The sequence below is a fragment of the Prorops nasuta genome, unplaced genomic scaffold, assembly GCF_024137725.1.
Source record: "Prorops nasuta isolate Cenicafe-Biocafe unplaced genomic scaffold, Cenicafe_Pnas_1.2 PNAS00002, whole genome shotgun sequence".
NCBI lineage: Eukaryota > Metazoa > Arthropoda > Insecta > Hymenoptera > Bethylidae > Prorops > Prorops nasuta.
The window spans coordinates 8,673,425-8,697,192 of record NW_027116799.1 but is presented as its reverse complement, the minus strand read 5'-3'; the positions used below and the strand labels follow the sequence as shown (position 1 = coordinate 8,697,192).

Genomic DNA, 23,768 nt, shown 5'->3' with positions numbered 1-23,768 from the left:
AATACGTCCCGACGTATGATCAATGATAAGTGGCAGTTTTATGGCAGTTTAAAGAGGGATCTGGAGACTCGACGAAGATTGCCCGTACTTTGTAACACCATCGTCGAGATCATACACGTTTTTTTTTTTATCTCTTGCTTTCCTTTTTTCCCTCCCCCCTCCCCCTTCCCCCCTTACGAGCGGCAATCGCACTAATGGCTCACTTACGTTCACTTATGCTCCGGAGGAGAGAAGCCGCGAGGCGGCGGCCTCCTCGACGTTAAAGAAGAAGGCGGTTATGGGGGGAAGGGGGGGGGGAGGGAGTATTGAAAAGTGATTGATCGAGCAAGTCGATCCTGCCGCAATAGGACCATAATCGTCGGATACCGACGCCATATAATGGATAAGCCCGGCAATACGCGCCGCGCACGCGTTATTAACGAGGAATCCCCCGGCTTAATTCGCTCGAAGAAAATCCTGCGTTTCCAGTCGCTCGTTAAACTATTAAGCGTCAATTTGATCGGACCAAAGTCGCAGCGATTAATTTTTAATTACCGATCGTACACGTACTCGCGCTACTGCTTTTATCGAACAATATAATTTTCAGGCTATAAATTACGAGTAACTCGCTAAATTGCCAACCTACGACGCATATTGCACTTTCAGCTGTCGCATTAACTTGATAAACGCGAGACGAATCGTCAAATCAGGACAGTAGAGTCTACTTCCGCTTTTGTTCGTCTTCCCACGGCTATTTTTTTCTCAACGCTATGTATATCCTCCCGATTACATTTTCCTTCCAATGGCCCACTTGAGAATTCCTCCTCTTTTCCCTAATCTCGCAGAATTACTTCATATATATATATATATATATATATATATTTACGTTTGTACACAGTTACTCTTAAAATTAAGCGAGCGAACGAACGTCGCTGAACAATTCTTGAAATAAATATCTTTTCCAACTTTTTCTTACTCGAGCTCGTAAATTTATTTCGCATTTCTGTTCCATACATTTATTTATTTTACATATATATATATATATATATATATGTTCGTTGGAAAGAAGTATAATTGTTGATATAATCGTTTGAAGAGATTTATCGATATTTGCGTGTTGTACGATTAATTTTGGGAGTAGGTAACTGTACACATGCACGTGATGAGGATAACAGGTGTGCTCTCTTGATTAACGGATACTCAAGATTCCCCCCCCCCCCCTCCTCCCCCTCCCCCTTTCCCCACTCCAACCGGCAGCAGACGCGTCTGTAATTGGAAATGATAATTATGAATTAGTCGAACGACGGCGAGTGCTCGTGTACGAATATATATATAGGTGTGTGTATACTTGGATATTCTATGGGTTGATACGGCTCATGGACAGTAGGCGTTTCCAGCGTCATTATAAATCAGAGTTAAATACGCTAATTATATCGGCCTGTACCAGCGCCACCCGCGCCGGTTCTCAATTTCGTGCGAGGGCTCTGGTCGTTGTTGCTCGAGTCGGTTGGCATGGAAGGGGGGGGGGGGGTTATGAATATCGTTGTGGAAGAAACGAGGAATCCGTGGGTTGAGAACCACTGCGCCGCGCGGGGACTATTTGGTGGTGCGGCAGGGGGAAGGGAGGGAGAGTGACGAGGCGATCTAGCGTGAGATAATGACGAAGAACGGAGTGGGAGAGAGAGAGAGAGAGAGAGAGAGAGAGAGAGAGAGAGAGAGAGAGAGAGAGAGAGAGAGAGAGAGAGGAAAAAGAAGAAAAATCGAATATGCGCTTGTGCGCGTGCCAAACACGCAGGTATATATCCTCTTAACGTGTCCACGTAGTACTCGTATATATATATATATAATGCAGAGTTGCGACGAGAGTTGCTGTGCGTGAAAGCTGGGGAGGCACGGTTGAGAAACCCTGATCATTACTCGGCCTTGCGGCTACTCTTGGCCCGAGTCCCATCCGTCTTCCTGCCAGTTTGCCTCCTGTTCGCCTTTATAGACTCGTCTTGCTTGAAAAAGCAGAGATCCAACCTCGCATTTCCACGCCACGTGAATCCACTAGTAGATAGCAGTTTTCCTGCCTGGCAGAACCTGCCCCAAGCTTTCCTCGAGACGCACGTCGTCCCTCCCTTGCCCTTCCTTCCAACTCTTCTCCTTTATTCCAAACTGGCTAATAGAAAAATTCATGTCTATTCTAGCTTTTTCCTTCTCCTCCCAAACTTCGGTGTCATTGACACTCACCTTGCGGAGCTTCTCAAAGTTCAACCTCTTTGTTCTTTTTCTTAATTTTCCAAAAACCCGGGTTCATCACTGGCAGTAATTAAATTCGATTGCAAGAAACTTTAATTGCGAGTGACAGGCTCGTTTTTCGTCCGCCGAAATGCTCGTATCTCTTGTTGCTTTGCACAATGCCAGGACTCTTCTTCTTCTTGGTTTTTTCGAACCAACTCGACCCAACACGACGCACTCGAACGCGAGGAATTCGCCACTGGCTCGCGCGTTATAAGCTTGATCCACTTTTTGACAGAACCACCGGCAATCCGAGCTTTTTAGTTGCTTCCCTGCACAAAGAGAGAGAGAGAGAGAGAGAGAGAGAGAGAGAGAGAGAGATAGTAACGTTGATTCGTTCGTAGAAAATCATGGAGATGTATATAAATGCTGAAATGGCAAAGAGCTTCCGTCTTATTAACCCGTGCGTTCGATCGGTGCCAAGATAATTAGGCACTTTGGTGTATTTTTCAGGAGCTCCGCGGGTCGAGCGTACAACTTAATAAGGCGAAAATACCTCGACTTGCCTGGCGATTCTGCAAAAACTTGCTGCGCGAGTTTCGCGGCAGAGCGGCGATCAATCTGGCAAAGTAGTAAACGACTGTCGGTTATAAAAAGACTTTTACTACTGAAAATATGATAAATGAAACGGGCAGGTACGCCCCTCCCCCTTCCACTTGTATCCTGGTGTTACATACCTGACAGATAGTACATACAGCGTGGTGAGAGAGACGGGGCGCGAAAGTATACATTTTCATCGCTAATTCGCGCAATTCGCCTCGATCAGTCAGAATATTCATATATATATATATATATATATAGGGCTTTCCAGAGGGAGTCGCAATGTGTAGGGTTGGCGAATGACGAAACGGGAGCCGGGGAACACTGCCGCCCGCTTTAAAACGTGTCCGTCAGCGGTGCCAATTGACGGGGTGATTTACGTTGAACTGGCAACTGTAAAAAGTCGCGGTACGCGTTTACACATTCCAGGATCGCTGCTCTGCCGGCGAGATCGTAAAAACTCTCGAGGCTGCCTCGCGCGCTCGCGTTCGTCGAACGAGCCTGATTCCTCGCATCCGGCGAAATTCGCGAGAATCCAAACTCATCCGTGCTTGCCTGCCTTTCCAGCTCGCCAGATTTCCACTATACGACCAGTAGCCATAAATATTTATATACACGGATAACGCGCACAAATCCACTGTGCTAATAAAGAACCACGCCACGCTTCTTAAATCTATATATCCCAATAAACTGCCAATTTCTTTCCTTCCCACCACAAATTCTCACGTTCGCCAGCGAATTCGCAAATTATTCTTTTGCCACAAAATACTCGACCGATCTTCCTGAATTAGATCCCACGTCAGCTTTCGTCATTCCTCGACCTCTCGACTTTTTCCACTTAATTTCTTGCCTCGTCCCCCGTTTGCAATCGCGATAACGAACCAATGGACCCGCGGTAAAAAAAGAAATGATATTATCGTCCATTACGCAAATCCCTCCAAGTCGACTGAAATTCACGCGAGTGAAGGAGCGTGCGCACGCTTCGCTGAATTATTTATTACTCCGCGTAACTAATCGTTATATTGCAATTAATTAAAGCAACATTGTTACGAGCAACGGTTTAAATGGACTTTAAAATCTGATTACGTTCTCGTGTTTCGAAGCAATAGCTCTTCTTCGCCTTGGACTGCCCCTTTGAAATTAGTCAGTTTATAAATTAAGAGGAAGTCGGTGGATCGATGTAAATTTGCTAGCGGTAATAACAAGTAATTATTGAAACACCACGTGTTTCTCAGGAGAAAAATTATTTTCCCTCTGCTGTGTGATCTCGAAGAAATTTCAAACTAGAGTCTGCTGTACTCGTAGTTGCATTCGCATAAACCAAACTCCGAATGTACACTGGAGAAATTGATGAAATTTCGAGGTCCATTGAATTCCCGATATTATGACATTAACCGCGGAATTTCGCAGGGCGCTCGACTCGTTATTTATCCGCGAACAAGCGCGCACGGGTCGAGCATAAATATGCAAAAAGGTAAATGAGTAATCGCGCATATTGTAAGTCACGATGCCTCTCGCGATTTAACGGCAGACTTTACTTAGATGTATTTTAAGATACTCGTAAAATTTCCAAGTGACTGCTGTCCGGTGTGCGTAGGTGGACTTGGCAAGTTTGCCCATCGCGCCTCTGCACAATATTTCACATCGTAAACATGTATTAATTCTTGCTCCGAACACCTTATTTTTCTCTCCTTACTGCGAACTCGCGCGTGTGTATAACCTCTTCAGTTTTTTCAACCATTCCCCTTTCAATGGTAGTTCTTAAAGTAAACAATACCCGAAGAACTTGCAGCAGCGAGTCCAACTTTTTTCTAGCCTTTGACACGGAGAGAAAAATGGAACGCGACTGTATACTGTTTAGCTTCCAGCGTTATTGTTGATCCTCTGAAAAATTAGCGTCTCTCTCTCTCTCTCTCTCTCTCTCTCTTTCTCTACCAACGAGCGCTGAGGTTAAATAGAGAAGAATAAAGATAGTGTATGAATGCAGAGAGAGAGAGTGGGGGGGGGGGGGGATATCCGTCATTGCGCGTCTTTCAAAACCACAGTCAGCATGAAAATTGACATTCACCACTGGCGTTTTTACGGGAGGTTAAATAAAGAAGAATGACAGCGGTATATACATATATCAGCTTTATTGTTAACTAGAAAATTGGCACTTTTTCCCCTTGACATTTATCTCTGCTAAATGGAGGTTGAGCAAAGAGAAAGACTATCGTAACTCAGGGCTTTATTGTTGATTTTATTAAAAAAAGAAGAGGGAAAAATTGCATTCCTTCCCGATAGCTCTTATCAAATCAGGACCGATGATACGTCAATAAGCTATATTTATCATATTCTCGTTTCTCAACGGAGAAGAAGGAGGGGGGGGGGGGGTAGGAGTGCAATAAATGCCGTTCCCATTCGACGTATCGAGCATTCGCGCTTTTTGCTTGAGATTTATTCGAGTGCGACGCTTACAGTTTAGGAGGGGGAGGGGGGGGGGGGTTACACGGGGTAATTTATCATCGTTCACGCAGCAAGTTGATTCTACGCGCACTCTCGATGCACATTGGCAAAGAACGCGCACTTGGCCGGCTAAGATCGCACACGGCCGTGGCGCGGAATGCATAAATGATTCGTTCTCCAGTCTCAAAGCGCTGCTTTCATTGTTAGCCTATTGTGTTCTAACGGTACATTGTATTTCGCGAGCGTCAATCAAGCCGAGGAAATTCATGGCAAAGTGTGCCGCGCGACCAGAAAGAATAATTTACCTGACAGAGGAGTGTCAGGCTAATTTGTCCAGCTGGAATGACGATGAGAATCGTGCAAATTTCATTCGAGCTGCCACACACTTTACTCCACTCACTCTACTCTCCTCGTCCGTTTGCTTCTTTTTCTCGCCAAGTATCAATCTCCGAGGCACATCTGAAGAGACAAGTTTACTCTCGAATTTGGCACACTCGAGGCAGTAAGTTGCAACTCGTGGATTATTTCCGATCTGTATAGAACGTTAGAAAATTAATTGGTTAAAATTGATAGAATTTGCGAATTTTTCTCAAGGCAGGTGAGTCATATATAGCTATGAGGTATAGGAATGTTTGCGAGTTGCAAAGTGGAGAGATCTAGCTCGATTCTTCGAGAGAAAAGAATGTGGTGGATGAAAAAGAGGAGGTTAGCCCTTCCGGGAAGGTAGCCGTTATCTATCGCACCGAGTTCCATCCAGGTAGACCCCTTTCTTCTCTCGCAGTAACAGGATTGCCTCTCTCCCCCCCCCCCCCCCTCTCCACCTTCTTCTTTCACTATAGCTACATCTCTCCCATCCATTCTTCCCTGGACTCATCCCACAGCAGCTAAATTAACTCCTTCTACTTTCTCCTCAAAGTGTCGTTCCTACTACGCTTTTATAGAATACCGTGGCAAATTGGTTTGGAGAGTGGAGATTTTTATTAGGCTCTTGAGCGAACTTTGTAATTGTTTCATCGCTGGAAAGCGAACCGGTGAGATTTGAGTTTATTAGTGGTTTAAAAGGGGCTATCGGTCATTAGGAGTGGAGCCGGAGGTACAAGCTAATCCATTTGTTGGAGCAACTGCTTTTAGCCGGGCTTTTCATCTCTCGTATAGCAATGAGTTTGCAGGGCTTTGTCGAGGGTTTCTAATGAGTTTGCGATTCGAGTTTCACGAGTGCCCTGGGAACTCTCGACTCGTCAGCGTCACTCGTGCTGCCAGAGACGAGTCGAGTCCCTCTTTCAGCACCACCACACCACGACCACACCATCGTCGTTGCTGCTTCGGCCGGCTTTCAGCTATTTCGATCCTTGGAATCCTTCGCTCGCTCGGGGAAAAGGGTGTCACTCTTCAGTGGGTACTCGTTGGTGCGTGGATCGCCCGCGCGCTCCACTCGCGAAAAACAATCCAACGGCGTTATATCCAATTATTCTTATATACTATATATATATGTATATATATAGAGTAGTCTCGATAACGCTCGAGAATCCCGTAATATCCCGCAGCAAACCTGCCATTTCCACCGAGAACGATCATCAACATTCTACTTTCTTATTTCTAATTCCTCCTCCATTATACGGTACGCGAAAAGGTGAAATCTACGAAATTAGAGTTTGCACAGTAGCAGTCTGCTGCGTTCTCCACTAAACACGTGTCTTTTTTTGCACTCTCCATAATGGAGCCAGGGAACGTCCGAGCGTTAATAAAATTCATGCAATACAAATTCACGCGCAGTTGAAACTTGGCTCGCTCGGTTGGTAAACATTTCTGCGTTTCTCCTTTTAGTGAGAATTTGCATAGTGGCTTTAAAAACAGTAGTTGTCCGGTAAATGCGAGCCTCCCCCTGCCGTCTCGCGCACGCGTACCAGTCGGATAATATAAAATCACCCGAGTTTCCAGGAGTATTATAACAGTAACGCATTAGTGCGATGTTTGTAGAAATCGCTTTGCAGTCAACTGTGGGAGAAGAGTAGAAGGAATGGGGGGGGGGGGGGTGATGGGGGTCTCCGTGCTTGCTGGACCACGATGCCAACTTCTCCTTCCTCTTTTTGCCCTTCTTCGGGGCTACTCTCGGCGTGTTATTTCACCGCGTCGGGTTTCCTCCTTTTTATATTCCTCATACCCCTCCCCCTCCTCATTCTCCCATAGCCATCAGGGATACTGTTGTATATAGGTATGTACCTGTAATCCTGCGGGCGAGCCAAGCGTTTTCATTGCTACCGGAGCAATTTCACCACTACAACTTTGCTGCGCGCGTCTACCACTGCGTGCTTAACCACTAATATTGCTGTGACTGTACCTGCAACCGACCCCCTACTTCTCCTTGTAACCTTCTCTCATACCTGCCCCAGACCATTCTCTCTCAAATGACCACTATACCTATACATGTACGTCCCCTATACCTCCTCCTTCCTTTTATCCATCGCTCGCGACCAAACTTTCTTTTACTCCCAGAATTTTTCTTCAGTAAAACTACGTTGAAAAGACTTTAAAGGATAGACCTATCACCGATAGTCAACTTTAAGGATTAATGGAGAAGAAATATTTTTCTGAATGTTTCTTCTCTTAAAGTATATAATTTTCAATGTTATAATTATTTATTGCAAAGAATTTGAGAGCCATCATTCTCCATACTGATGATTCTTAGATGTTCAGCGGCAACAGCGAAGAACCTTGTTTTTAGCCGTTAAAAATAAGAGTAACCTAAGAATTCCTGCGAGTATTTTAGCTTGGCGCGAAATTGTTGCTGCTAAACGATCAAACGAGCGAGCTGGAATTCTACGATGATAAAATAACAAACGTGATACTTAATGGTTTCTTTGTCGTCTCCCTCTCTCTCTCTCTCTCTCTCTCTCTCTCTCTCTATATATATATATATATATATAAATGTACAGAGGAGTTTCGTCATTACTCGTTACGACGCAATTTTTACAAAAGCACAATTACCAAATGAAACGTACGACGAAACATAAAATAGCAGCCGAGAATCCCCGTCTAATTTAGTCTCGCGGGAGCGTGCTTATTACAGGATAAACATTACAATGAAACATTACGATGATATGACAAAGAATTCCTCTGTGTATAATCAAATTAGAGACGATACTCCGGTAAATGGGAATTACGCGTAGAAACGAGTTTCGAGGCAATACTGTATAGTATATGCACATATAGAACGAGATGGAAAAAGACTTTGACAAAGGTAGTAAAACCTGATGGTTGAATGGAGAAATAACTCTCGTGCGGAGCGATAGTCGAGACTGGTCGATCAACGATATATTATGCATCGAACGCAAATAGTAAAAATAAATTAAAGCGGATATATCAATGAACGTAATTATTGTCAGCAGTCTATACATACATATATATATATATATATATATATATATATTCATTCGTCACGCGTTTAACGAGTTAATAGTACGTTGCAGGGGAGCGGGTAAGAGCTCCGTACTCTATGCATACATATATAGTCTATATATCTATACCTGTGTCCATGTAGCGTATACACGTAGTGTATACATAAACATATATGTATCTATCTAGCGGAAAGGCATCCATACGGGCAAAACCGGCTCGCCGCGTAGCTTATATGCCGTGGAACTACAATTTCAAGGCTAAGACGTTCATTTGTGACTGTAACGCCGCCGCCGCACCGTTCTTAGACTACCACACTGTACATTTTACGCTGTACACTGGCTGGCCAGCCAGGCATAAACCCCGCTTTTACTATACATCGACCTATGAAAATTCTCCAAGCATACTATTACCAGGGATTCTTACAAATTACTCGCTAAATTCCTTACAACATTTTCTTCGCCCCCCCCCCCCCCCACCCCCTTCTTTTAATAAATCTCATTCGGCCTACCCGGAGAAACTCAACTTCCGTCAAGAATCCCCTTTAATTGATTATTGCGAGGATATTAAACGCGTGAGAATTGCTTTCTTCTCTCCCCGAGTGTCGCTTCCACCTCGCGTCCTTATCATCCGCAGCTTTTGCGCCTTTTCCCGGGCAACTGGAATTCTCACGCGCAGGAAAATGCCTCCGGATGGATCGGAACCAGTCTCGCGGATTCTTCGGAGATTGGTCCGAGCCAGAATGCCCCGTGGTCTTACTATATATATATATACAGAGTGGTTTTTTGCTCCAGCGACAGTGACAGCTGGCTCGTGATTGGAGGCTCCGTTCGAAGACGGTGAGTTTGTCGTTCCACCTCGTTCAACAGCTCGCACGCTACCCACGGTAAATATCCTTTTCTGTCGTGCACGGTGTACAGGGTCCACCGGATAAAATGACGCAGGTCGTCGACGTAACATTCTCTCTTTAATTTTTCGAGTGCAAAAGATAGGAATTTGATTCTTGTACAGGGACATTTCTATAGGCGTTCGATCGCAGCTTCGATAGGTTTTCAGCAAAAATTGGTATCTCTTCTATACAGTCGCAAAGTTGAACAGGATTTTCTAGTTGGTTTATCCGATGAACTTAAGTGTATATATATAGCACTGCTATGATAGAAACAGGCTCGATTCCGAAACGCAACTCTGTACAAAATTTTGTACCCGAAGAAAAGATTGTAAAGAAAAATACTGGATTAATGAAGTTTTTCGAAGAGTCTCGGTTGGAGTTTCGATGAAAATTGATTAAAGCGGAGATAAGCGTGGTCTTTGCCAAGCGGGAATTGAAATACAGAGAGGCGCGCGCGCGTGTTTCGCGAGCCAACGAATTTCATTTGGATCAATTTGCTGCTCGAAGATCAAGCCGCGTTCCAATTGAATCGTGCTATCGGAATTTGTCAAACGTGTACGGATCAAATATGCTTCTCCAAGGATAACGTATATAAATATTTATTGAATTTTATCGAGTCGAGCGGAGAGATCGGAATAACGAACGATGTCGGTCTTGATTCGGTATTTGATTTCGTTAGAATGGCAAAGAATCGTTGGGAAAAAAAGGGGGAAAAAGTGGCTATAAATATAAGTTGACAAAAGCTAACTGTTACGGTTGCCAGGGTTCGAGTAGAGCGCGTGTATATGTGTACATAGGTGGTTTAGAGAGGAGGAACGAGGCATGTGTTGGTGGCAGAGTATAATAAAGGCAACGTTTGTAAAGTCAACGGATTGTATTAATGTTGTAGCGAGCGAGTCCAACGGGAGAGAAAAGAGCTGGAACAATCCCGAGATTAATTCGTCTGAAAAGGAGAAGGGTATTTCGCCCTTCCCCTTCTGCCCCTTTCCCCACTTTCCCCTTTACCCCGGAATCCTTCAATTATTCAACGCGCCATGGAACACGCATCTGCCACGTCGGACAAGTGCAATGGAATATTAACTTGACGTAATTTCAACAATTCAATCCCAAGCCGTTATTATTCTACCCTATCTATATATGTATGTATATATAGCGAAGCGCGCGCATTCTCCCCAAATTCATATCCGGCCTCTGATTAACTCGTGAAATTTATTTCTCCTCGTCACGTTAAATAATCATCTCTCTCTCTCTCTCTCTCTCTCTCTCTCTCTCTCTCTCTCTCTCTCTCTCTCTGTATTATTAATATCGCACCAAGCTCTAATATTACCGGGAAAATGTATTTTCAATGGCCAATCAAACTTGTACTAATTTAGAATTCGTCATTGGCAGTAGCGATCGATTGGATGCTAAAAATATATAATCGCTCTGCTGACGCAAAACTGGCGAATTAAATTATAGGTGTGTTTGTCGGAGAGAGAGAGAGAGAGAGAGAGAGAAAGAGAATTACGGCTGTGTCCCGGGTGTTTCTAGTCAGGATCGATTTGCCAGTGGATAGGAAATTCAATTCGTTTCCTGTTTATTCTGGAGAAGGGGGAGTGGATGGAACGCGTCATTAAGTACTCGTTACAGAAATAAAGTGGAGTTTTGCCAGCAGCCCTCTGCGGTCGAAGACCGTCATCGCGCGGCTGCTAATAGTCTAGCTGTATCCTGTAGGCAAACGTTATCTGGCGTCGGTAGAGAAGAGTCGACGAGAAAAACTCAATGTGTGTGTGTGTGTGTGTGTGAGGTGCAGTGGATAGGGAGGGGAGAGGGTTCAACATCTGCCGCATTGTAGAAACGACCACGGGGTGTGTGTGTGTGTGCGTGCTCGTCGCGATGTTTCGTGTCCATGAAGCAACGAGAATCCATAAATATGTGTGTTGTACGCGAGAGGCCAGCTTGCGGGCATATGGCAAACGAGCAGTTTTTATTATTGCTATCGAAAGAGGGAAATGGGAGATGAAAGAGCGGAATGCAGTGAAAGGCAAAAAAAGGACGGAGGATGCTGCTGCTGTGCCGATGGCAGGAGAAATCGATATAAAGACCACGATAGGTGGTGTGTATCTCCTATTCATCAGACATATCGCTTTAAACAGATTTGTATTCCCCTCTCTCTGCTATACTTCGTTTACGATCGACCCACGCTCTTTTTCTCCCAATCTCGTCCTTTTTCACACCACTCATTCAAATTGTGCTTTTTGCTACCAAGACATTCTCTTTCCCTTTGCTATATCCTCGTCGTCTCTCTTTAACAATCTTCGACTCTTGGTCTCCCCCTCCTCTATTTGCGGTTCCACGAGAGTGTCGGTCCACGGTTCAAGGCCCCGCATTAAAGCCCGCTCCATTATAGTCTAGCTTCGGTGAAATCGCTACATGTACAGCTGTATATATATATATATATATATATAGAGAGTCCTTTGGCACTTTTTTCTCCTAGATAGAGAGAATAATAGTGACCGAGGCACAGGGGAATCAGTTGTTTCGTTATTGGCCGACGACACCGTAATTTAGCCGGGAACAAAAGCTTTCGCGTGGAGCCCGCGAATCCTTTAATAACGATAATCTCAATGCGATATTAGCAATGAAGCTACAAGGGATAATTAAGATCGCAATCTTTGCCCCATTTAAAAACCGGTTACGCGATCTCCTCGCAGAAGGAAATAACAAGAGAGCATCGTTAACCTCGGGTCGACCTCCTCTCCCGCTAATCGCGAAGGATAATACAGGAGGAGCCAACAGGACCTCCGAAGACTCTCGCTTCGCTCTAATGAATTTCATATATAATTAAATCGTAATCCCAGGTTGATAATTCATCTGCTTCGGCCCGATGGTCGTCGCAGAATCCAAACAACAAACCGCAACTTGCATTAATTCGTCTCTATCGCGCGTTTGACCAAGCCAAAAGCGCGCGACGCGCAATTCCAATGGTCAATATCGATTTCTGCTAAATTGACAACTAGAGGGAGAGAGAGAGAGAGAGAGAGAGAGCAAATGGACCGACTGGCATAAATTATGGAACATGAGCCGCGGTATAATTTTAGTCGAGGCTTTCCATGAATCAGTTTGCGCAGATCCGAGGGCGGTATCAAAGAGGCGCTTAACGAGCTGTCAACGGCACGCCTATATTCGTCCAGAGTGAACAAGAGGGTTGCTCGGGGTGCTGCCCCGTCGACCGTCGATTCATCCATGTTATCACTGTACTCTCTCTCTCTCTCTATATATATATATATATATATATATTCTCTACTCTGCCCGGGCCATCTCGATTCGTCGCTATTGTTGCCCCGGATCAAAGCCCTATAACACCACACACACACACACACACACACATAAACACGTGCGGGAGTTCGATTCCGAAAACTCACTATAATAATAATGCAACTCGACGACTGCCAGGTATTATCGACAATTCCATTTTGCCTCCGTTTCTGCAATTTTTCAACTTAATAGCGAGTATACCCAATTTGTAGCTGGTGTATATATCGCGTTAAATAACGTATAGAGTGTGTAGGGTTGTTTGTGTGGATGCGTGTGACTGAGCTCGCTAAGCACTCTGCTGTATACGTGTGGCAACCGGTCGATGCTTGCATATATTAGGAGAGAAGTCAGACTGCTGATCGATGCTCGTTAGTTACTGTAACAGTCTCTCTCTCTATATATATATATATATATATATAAAAGGTATATAGCATAGTTAGACATACGTATAAAGGACAGCTAGGGACGAGAAGAGAGGTTCGCAATGGGAGAATGGCTGCGGCTATCGCTCCTTCTCGCACCGGTTAGCCGTCTCGAAGCCGGTTGTTGGCCGCGCGCCAAAATGCCGCCGGTAAAATTAATCGTTCCCTGACACGAATTCCTCTCTAAGTGGGAATACCAATTTGTAGCCGAGCCTGCTCCGGAGTGCTCGATCTATTCAACTCGTTAGAGCCAAGCGCGCACCACGAGCGCACAACACCGCCGCGCGTATATATGATACTATGCACGCACGCACGCACGTACGCACTATATCGTCGTGCGTACACCTTCTCTCACCTCTACCCAAAGGACTTCCTCCATACACGACTGGTCGTTGGCTCGATGCCAAAAATCCAACCGACGAGATGCTTTGGCAATGTTTTTCTCGCTGGTCATCTAGAATCATTCGTGTATATAGATGTAGATATGTATATGTAGGTACACACGTGTGGCGAGTACACTATATGAGACTGTTGTTTTTCAGAGTGATCGAGGGAAGAGGAGGAGGAGCGATATGGATCAACGATTCGTCGGACCGATGAGTCGTCGGGATTGGTGACGTCGTCGGCTGGAAAGGATTATCGTGCTTGGTGCATATATATATATATATATATATATATTTGTTTATATAAAAGGTATAAGTGTGTTGGGTGGGTGCACGATAAGGAGGAAAGAAGAGAATAGTGGTATATCGCGTTGTGTGGAAAAAGAGTCGTCGTTTATATATAGTGGGGTGTTGAGAGAGGAGTGTAGCAGTGTGGTGTGCGACGAAGAGGTTGGGTGGTGAAAAGTGGATGAACCAGAGGGAGAGGGAGCAAATTGGATATATCAATCATCATCGGAATCCGAGGCAGAGACGCGGGATAAGTGATGTGTTCGATGGACGAATCGCGTTTCGCGGGCGGAGGTCGTCGGGGTAACGAGAAATTGTGGCGCCACGCGAGGTGTGAGCAACGTTCAACGGCAATATTCGTGAGAACAGGCGGGCAGTCGGTGATCAGGCTGGCGGGCGCCGGGGAAGCGTTTCCAAGGGCATGGCGACCACGCCACTAGGCGGTCGCCTCCCTAACGTAAATCGCAAAGGACCATCTACGTGCGTCGTCGCTGGTAACGCCGCCCTCGCCTGCTCTACCGGAAGTAGCAGCAGCAATCTCCTAAAGGGTAGCAACAGCGGTAGCAGTAGCGGTAGCAGCAACGGGCCCAACAGCGGAATCAGCCAGAACAGCAATAACAAGAGGCAGGAGCGAAGGGATCATCGCGAGCATCGCCATCACCATCACCATCATCATCACCATCATCATCACAATCACAACCATTACCATCATCAGTCGAGGTCGTCTTTGGCTCAGCAGCAGAGACAGCAACAGCAGCAGCAACAGCAACGGAAGGAAGAGGAAGAGCAGGAACGCGAGCAGCAAGCAAGCACAGTGGCTGCTAACGCTGGTGAGCTGGATTCGGCCGCGACCAATGCGACCAACAACTTCGAGTACGACGACAACGAATGGGACATCGGCATAGGTGACCTGATAATCGACCTGGATGCGGACATTGAGAAGACGAGGGACGAGAAACTGAGCTCGGGGACAGGCATGGCTTCTACGCCTGCCTCGGCAGCATCAGCCATTAATTCTCAGCATCAATTGCAAAATTCTACATCGACCAATTCTAGCGGTAACGGTAATAACAATAACGCTAGTAGCAACGGTAGCGGCGTCGCTATCAATCAAAACTCATCGTCCTCATCTCTCTCTTCTTTATCGTCGTCGTCGTCGTCGTCATCGTCGTCGTCGTCGTCTTCGTCGTCGTCGTCTTCAACGTCGCCATCGTCCACCTCGTCCTCCCTGTCCTCGGCGTCGTCCTGCCCAAACTCCAACTCGGCCAGGGCCAACAGTCCGACCTGCAACTCGATTAACGGGACCAACGGTCCCATCACCAACAACGGCAGCGTGGTAAACGCTGGCGGAATAAACTCTACCTCCGGCAGCAACTCCGTCGTCAATAACGCGGTGGGCAGCAAGCAAGGTAGCACCGGCTCGCTCGTGGGCGTCAACGCCGTCCACGCCGTCAATCCCGGCAAAATGGCCGTGGAACACTCGGCCACCGTTGACAAAGGCCTCAAGATGAAGATCAAGAGAACGAAGCCCGGAACCAAGACCAGCGAGGCCAAACACGAGATCGTCAAGTCGAACGAACTGAACGGAACCGCCTCCCTCCAGGAGGGTGCCAACGGTTCTTCCGGTTCCGCCAATGCCTCGTCCGGCTCGACCTCCTCCGGCTCCTCGGCCTCCTCCAACATGGTCGGCCAGAACTCCCAGAACGCCGACGGCATTTCCGCCCAGAGCGGAAGTCAGTCCTCTTCCTCCTCCTCCTCGTCCTCCTCCTCCTCATCCTCCTCCAACAAGTCCAAGCCGAGCCACGCTCCGGCCTCGGCCACCGGTACCGGAAGCAACGCGACCTCCTCCACGGCCTCCAAGCGCGGCTCCAGCGGTCACAGGCGCGACAAGGCGCGCGACAAGCACGAGAAGCCCCAGAGCAATCACGCTCCTCAACAGTCGAAACCGGAAATGAACGGTACCGCCAGCAGACCGGCCGCCTCCCAAGGTCAAAACTCTTCTGGCGCCGCCTCGCAGTCACAGGGGCCGACGCCAGCGGCCACGGCGCCCCAGCAGACCCAGGGCCCACCCCCTAGCTCTAGAACTGGATTTTCCGTCTCCCAGGGCCCGGGTCCGCCCGCGACCAGCGCCGCTGCACCCTGTCCGCCCCCCAGCCCGGCCAGTGCCACGGCCGCCGGCTCCGCGGCCAAACCCGAACAGACTAAAGTGGCTGCTGTACCTGGACCACCCCTCACCACGCCCGCCGAGGAAGCCATGGATACGGCTGCCAGTCCTCCGCCTGCCAAAAAAATCAAGACCGAGCCAAAGGTACGTCCCTCTCATCGCTTATATCCTATACCTACATTTATGCTTCCTCGCTCGATCGTCGCGTCGTCAGTTTGCCGAAAATTACGATATTTTTCAAAAACCAAGGCCGATTAAACGCAATTCTTTCCTTCTAATTATCCAAACGATATATACATATCTAAATGCGAATAAACCGAACTTTCGTGATCCGTTTCCGCGGTTTCGAGAAACTCTGAATGCACGCGATAACCTTGATCGTCCTCAAAGGAATGAATCATTGACAAAAAATAAAGTGTCCTGGTATCAATCATTACTAAATTCTTTATTCCTATTGGTCGATCTCAACAGTTTCTACAATTATCTATAAATATAACTCGTAACAAGATTTTACACCATCCTAAATTAGAAAACGTTACTATTTGCGAAATGGCTTTCCACGCTTTGATCGTTCATTCCACGGGACAAGCACGTGTTACAACGTCACGGAAAGTATATAATAGAGACGAACTGTTTTTAAAGAGTCGATGAAAAAAGTGCCAAAAGTTAGGGACCCTTTGAATTCAGGGTATATACTTATATATTTGCTCGGGTCAATTCTCATCTCTTACCACATATAGTATTCAAGGAACAAGCATTGGCTCGGGCAATGGGAATCGATGCCCCTGCGAGACTCGCTCGCTCCTCATTATAACGCCAGAGAGTCAATGTTTGTCGACTAATAATCGAGATTCTCGTTATCGTACTGAAAACAATCCTAATACCTTGGATCGCGATTGCTCCTATATATATATATATATATATATATATATATATATATAGCTATAGTGTTTACTCTCTATACAACAACGTCAAACGTTTCGTCGTCCGATTGGGGAAACTGACTGATCTCTCCAGCGTATATAGGATAAGCCGCTTATCTTACGATAAAGCTCCAACTGGAATATTATCAAGGGCTTCGGATCCGTTGGCTCGTATATATATATATAGGTATATGTAGAGGCACGTAGAACGCGTGACAACTGGTTGGTTGGTTCGACCCGTAGGAGTACCTACTTAGAGCTCTAAAGCAATCGTGCCTAATTCTCGCTATTTGCCAAATTCTCCGAGAGATACAGAGCCGATCGAGCGAAATATTTGGAGCACGGTCAAACTGCTCGGACGATACCACTCGTCTATTTCCGTATCAATGATATCATTTTTCCCCTCCCATGCGTCACGCGATACCCGCGAATTTCCACTGCAAAAATATACAGGCTGCTCTCGCCCAAACGCTTCGGGGATATACAAAGGTCGCCTTGGAAAATATCGAGGAAAATATACTTTGACCGTGCCGCCAATGTCTCGTTCAGGGAATACGCTGGCTTTGTATATATATATATATATATACGTATGTGTGTAAAGACATGGTATTTCTTCGATTCATATTTTGCTGCGCTTCGCGTAGCTGGGACTAGGGAACCATGGTAGATGAATGATTATATAACGATTCCCTATTATGTATACCATAGGGATCCAATTAACGTCATATTATCTTCTTATCGCCAAGTCGCTCGGACAATGCGTCGGCTGGACCGGACTAAAAGATTCCTTCGAAAACTATCAAGGAACCAACGGCCTGTTCCAATCGTCAACTATATGAAAGAACTCGAGTTCTCCCCAGCCCAGGCAGGCGGTAATTCCTCAATATTTCGTTAAGGAGTAGTTTGGTGAAATTTGGAATGAAAAAGTGATAATAAGTTAATAAATAATTAATACGGATAAAGAATAAACTTTAAACGTCGTTTCTTTGTTGACAGAAAAACAATTTCTAGTTTATTGAGAGAGATTGCAAATATTTAATAAAAAGTGAATTGTCTCATATATATATATATATATATATATATATATATATATGTTACTGGAGCATGTAGGAGAAAAGACATAAATTTCGAATTCACTTGCATGATAGTTTCCAAAATTGTTCCAGTATACTGACAGAAATATTTCACCCAATAAATAATTTTTTGTTATAAAAATAAACAAAATTCATTGATACAATAAATAGTTCATTATACAATCAATCAATTCGTTGCATCAATGAATCTCCTTCATTGCAACAAATACCAAAAAATTGTTCATTGATAACGAAACATATTTCTCAGTCTACCGAGTTACAAGACTGTTGATACGGAGCATCTTCACACTAAAGATAAAAATCTATGCAAACTATGGTGGAGAAAAAAGAAAGATGCAAAATCTCCATTGCTTGTCCTCCTTTATATATATATATATATATATATATATATGTATACACAAAAGTTGTCGCACTCGACCGGTAAAGATCGGTATCTGCGTGGCCGGTCACGACGCGTAAGGCGCGTGTTTTACACGCCTCGAAAATGTCTGTGTCTGTCTGTCCGGCTGCAGAAATACCACATACCGAGGAAGCGGCGAAGGAACAACAATAACGTCGAACACTCGATGTGTGAAATTCGATGGTCGCGAGTCCACGCGCGCCTTCCGCTTTAATAATAATCGGCGGCGAGAGTCTCGATCGAGACTGCGCATGCGCGAACGCGAGTATCAGTTGGCTCCCGCTTGGGATTTCGCGCGATAAAAAACTGGCTTCGCTGCAGCTGCCAATGACGTTGTCTAGTACGCCTTGTGCAATTGACACTGCGAATGTAGTGGAAGGTGCTGCGCGCGCCCGCCTTGGAGCAACGACGATCAATTTCAGAAGAAATTTATCGGCTGTATACATATATACGTGCAGCTAGAGCATTGGTATTTAGCTACGCTAATTAACCCCCCCCACTTGGGACTCTCGCTTAATTAATAAGAAGCTCGTATAATCACCGAGCGAAACGTCTTTTCTCCTCCTCGGTCCTCCTTTAACCCACCGTGTTTCTCTCGATCATCATTCTCCCCCCTCTTCAGCATTGACGATTTCATTCAGCAGGCTGGATTTACGGGCTCTCCGGCACGGCCGCTTTAATTTCTCTATTTATCTCGAAATGAGCCAATTCTCACAGAGCGTTACGTCATTCTTCCACTGTGCAGGCTTTGCCGTGTTGCTATCGACTCCTTTTCTCCTTGGAACGCGCGATTCGGCGAATTATACATGCAGCAGCCACTCGAGAGAACTCGAAAAAAACCGTCCATTATTTCCGGAGTAACGCGTCGAATAACAATAAGCGAGTTGCTCGCTGCCGGGCCATATCGCGAGCTTTCAAAAGAAACTCGTGTTCCTTCCATCTGCTTTTTCTCCCTTTCCATTCTTACGACGCGACCATTTTTTGCCGCGATATTCGGTGGTTCGTGAAAAGCAGCAGCAACGGGTTATCGCGCTTTAGTGCATTGGGCAAGTTTTTCCGTAAGAGGGGGGAGGGGGGGGGGGGGGGGGGGTAAACGGAGGTTCCTGGCGGAGCGCATACGCGTTGGGACCGTGCCAAGTGCGGGGAATTGGTTTACCGTGTCGCAGGAAGTTCGATTCGCGGGATTGAAGTTTGAGCGTCGTAATCGCGGGCGATCGGGTATACACATGCAGCTGTAGGAGCGTAGGCCACTTGTAAGTATTCCCTTGGGTTGGTAGGGGCACGAGGGGGACTGTGGGAGGAGGGGGGGCTGAGGGTGAAAGGTGAGGTAGCCGTCAAAAGGCCGCATGCATTACTTTCCCTCGGGAGAGTCTATAAGCGTTATCGTATTTTATGCTCGGCCGAACGTGACGAGTCGAGTCGAGGGCTGAAAGGGGGGGGGGGGGGGAATCGTTGGACACATGGCGCTCAAATTTTACCAACCAGAGCAGCAACCCCTCGTTGGCCCGCGAACCAACGAAATTACGGACCGAGCACACGGGTCTATATATATATATATATATATACGTGTTTGAAAATGCTCGCGTGCGAATCAGCCACCTCTTATGTGTTTATATATATATATATATATATTCTCGCACTTTCATTCGTAACACCTATAGGCCTCATTCTTGTGTATATATATATATATATCTCATTTTACAACGTTTTCATCGAAACACGGCAATAAAAAATAACGATAATAAACAGAACGATATACGAAATAAAGCATCGAAAAGCAAACACAGACTCGCGGAGAGAAAAAGAATAAAATTTTATTCGCGTCTCTCCTTTGCTATACGCGAAACTCTTACTTCTTCGCTGCTAGGACTATATTCCTCTGCAGATTTTTTATCTCGCGGAGCTGCAAGCTTTCAACCTTCGAGTTTAACTCTTATTTTCGCGAATGACAAATTCAGTTTTTGTAAGCAGCATGAAGGGAGGAGGCTGACAGGAATAATCCCGTAGGCTCTCTCTCTCTCTCTCTCTCTCTCTAGCGTAGTTGAGAAAACGTATAATCCGGGCTTAGACGGAGCTTTTTCCAGGTGAATATTTTTCAAGCGGAACTCGAGATCTCTTCACCGTGCGCAGCTGCAGTCTCTGACTTTGTTACACACGCGGGTTCAAAGGTTAAAGGGTGAATAATAACTTGGTTTCTCGATGTTTGCTCCGATCGTTGATAAATTTGCATTTTTTCATATATATATATATATCTACTAAAATGAAGAATGCGAAATTTAGCGGTTTCGCACTAGCCGCTGTAACCGGAGGAATATTAGGATTGGCACGACGCGGGACTCGAGTTGGCTTATTCTTAAAACGGCCATCCATAGGCGACGTAATTGGAGCGGAGCCTTGCGAATAATGCAACGGCGCATAATGACGCTCAAATCGAATTCCTCGCCGAGCATTAAACGCTCCAGTGAAATTCTCCGTTTTAGCACGAGCACGAACCTGTTTTGATCTGCCGCAGCCTGAGATATCCAGCACTCCCCTGCATTTCTTTTACAACCATCGATTATCTCCACGTATACACACAATACTCTCACCGCGCCGCTACTCGTTCTCCGACGATTAAAATTGCAGAATCGAGCGAGCATTCTACAAATTTCAACGTCCCTTTAAATAAGAGTCGAAGCTCTTATATTCATCCGTTTCATATCTTTACGTATATATTTGTACCTGCGATTACCGTATCGACCCCTCGAAACCCCCTGAATGCTTTTAGGGGAGCCACCGGTAATTATATGAACGTGTACGTGCACGAGTATCGAAATTCAATTCTTTTCTTTTTGCTTTCAACAAAATTTCTTCATCATGGCGTACATTATTGTTTCGATGTGGCAGAAGGATGACGCTTTTACGCGCTCGTTGTGTAATTTATATTAGTGATAATAATAACGGTGGGAGATTCTTGTTTCGGTAATATAATTATTCGACGTATCGAATTTCTAATTAAAATTTCACAAAAGCATCATCGTCGGGCTGAAAATGATTAACAATGATTTTATTATTCGCGTTGGCCACGGATAACGTTACATTGCAAACATTTCGCATATTAGGTACTTTGTCAGTTTTGGCTTCAATCTCGATATAATTTATCGTTTACGGGCATAATGCAATCGCGGGTCGAGAAATGTTTAATGAATATACATTTATTCAAGCCGACATTAAATGTAGATAATTAACAAACTAACGCGCGCCAAAGCTATAGCGAGGAAAAATTTGCATACGGCTGAACAACGCGTACCAGTTTCGCATTATTATCAAGTATTCAGAACGCACGGAATTACCATTCGAAATTTTCCAGTAATTAAAACTCTACTTTTGGCTTGTCTAACGCAACGCCGCTTGCCAACTTCCATTTAAATAACATTCCCTTATCATTCTAATTATGCTAGTTTATTCTCTCTCTCTCTCTCTTCCCTAGTCACGATTTTCCTCTCTACATATATACATATATAAAATAATAATTCTTGTTAAAGCAGAGTGTTTATTTACGAGGGATCGATTTTCCCATTGGAAGAGCTAATAACGAGTGTCGCGATAAAAGTTCCTTGCATTATTTTATCAGCATATGTATATATATATATATATAGGTAATTCGCGCTGGAAAACAATCTCGTCTGGTTTATCGTTCGGGAAAAGAAGAGGATGGATCTCGAATCGGTTGTGAAATCGAAAAAAGTAGTATTTTCAATAATATCGCACAACTCCATTCTTGGACAGACCGATCGACTGCAATGATCGCGGCGCGTACAGCCTAATTCTCCGATCGGGTCGCAACAGTTTCCGCTTTTAATGGAACCTGCTCCCCGCCATAAATTCAACCGCCGTCCCGAATCTCGATCGTAACGAGCTTTTGCTGAATTCTCTGGCTGTGCACTTTTCGCGAAAAACTCTCCGAGCCGTGTGGATATAAAAAGGGAAAAATAGAACAAAAAAAAGAAATTGTGTGATTGGCGCTGGTTTCTGGTGAAATTGGCTCCGAGCGGGAAACGGACAGAGTGTAGTATCGCGAGAATATCGATATTTGGATATCGACTGAAATTGGAGCGAAATGGCTCGGTCTGTCGAGCGTAATAAAGCGTATAAAATATTTGCCTATCTGCAAGATTGACGAGAACGAGATGGCTAAAGCGCGAGCGAGGAGAAGAGAGAGAGGGGAGGAGTGTGGTGTGGGTGCGTGTTTGTACGCTCGTACGATTGCTCGAGAAATATCGATGCCGGGAAATCTCCGGGTTCGAAGCGAGGAGGAAGTAGGTGTAGGGGAGGGGGGGGGGGGGTGTAGACAGACGAGCACTCGCGGCGAGGGACGGAAAGTTGGATGGAATAAGGAGAGCAAAAGACAGGATATCGGAGGAGAAGGACACGAGTCGATATGCGCTCAAGAGAGAGAGAGAGAGAGAGAGAGAGAGAGAGAGAGAGCTACGGAGTATTGGTTGTTGGGCGGTTGAGGAGAAGGATGGGGGGGGGGGGGAGAAGGAAATTAGAAGGGAGTCGGTATTAGTGGCTTTGGGATCGAGAGATGCATCGTCGTCGAGGGGTTTTCGAAGCGAACGGGAGTCGGCAGCAGTCGTGTCACGTTGCGCGCTGATATGTGCTGGTAGTGGTGTACCGTTGGTGAGGTAGGACGATGTAGGATGGTAAACGACGGTGAGGTAGCCGTTTCGTTAAAGGGGCTGGTTGGATGGCTGGCCAGGTCGGCAGCCCCAGCTTCCTCTGTGTGTGTGCGCGTGTGTGTGTGTGTGGGAGCGCAAACGCGCAGAGGCAAGAGTACCGTGCGTCGATGGAGTCTGTAGCGGGAGAACGACGACTGTGCAAAGCAAGGTAAATGTGTTGGTAGAGAAGGTGAAACGGGTGTAGTATGTAGGTGGTGGTAGTAGGTGGGCGGGGGGGGGGGGGGGCGAGAGTGCGCGCGGTGAGGCAGGTCTGCCGGGGGCGGAAGCGGTCGGGGTGCGCACAGGGGGTGAAATCAATACTCTGCGGTCTCCGCCCCCGGGACTACGTGGAGGATGAATACGCGAACAAACACGGAGCATCGTAACGCCGACGTCCTAACGCCAACTACCGGGAGCTCTGTAAACGCCAACCTTTCGCTTTTAGCCCTATCTCACCCCCCCCCCCCCTCCACCTGTTTTCTTATTTTTTTACCATTCAATGAGACCATCCTTGCCACGGCTACTTTTTCACGCTCCCGAGGCTCCCTTGGATCGTCCACGTATACATACC

General features: G+C 45.9%; 1 protein-coding gene across 3 annotated transcripts in view; it reads left to right on the top strand.

Moving 5' to 3' along the window:
* LOC136774923 (zinc finger protein 608-like) overlaps nucleotides 1–23,768 on the top strand; it is a 122,375-nt gene that overhangs the window by 47,713 nt on the left and 50,894 nt on the right. For all 3 annotated transcript variants that reach the window (XM_066729401.1, XM_066729404.1, XM_066729398.1), the window contains exon 3: nucleotides 13,788–16,224. In XM_066729401.1, the coding sequence (XP_066585498.1) occupies nucleotides 14,338–16,224 (1,887 nt within the window). In that variant the 5' untranslated portion in view covers nucleotides 13,788–14,337. The remainder of the gene's footprint in view (nucleotides 1–13,787; nucleotides 16,225–23,768) is intronic.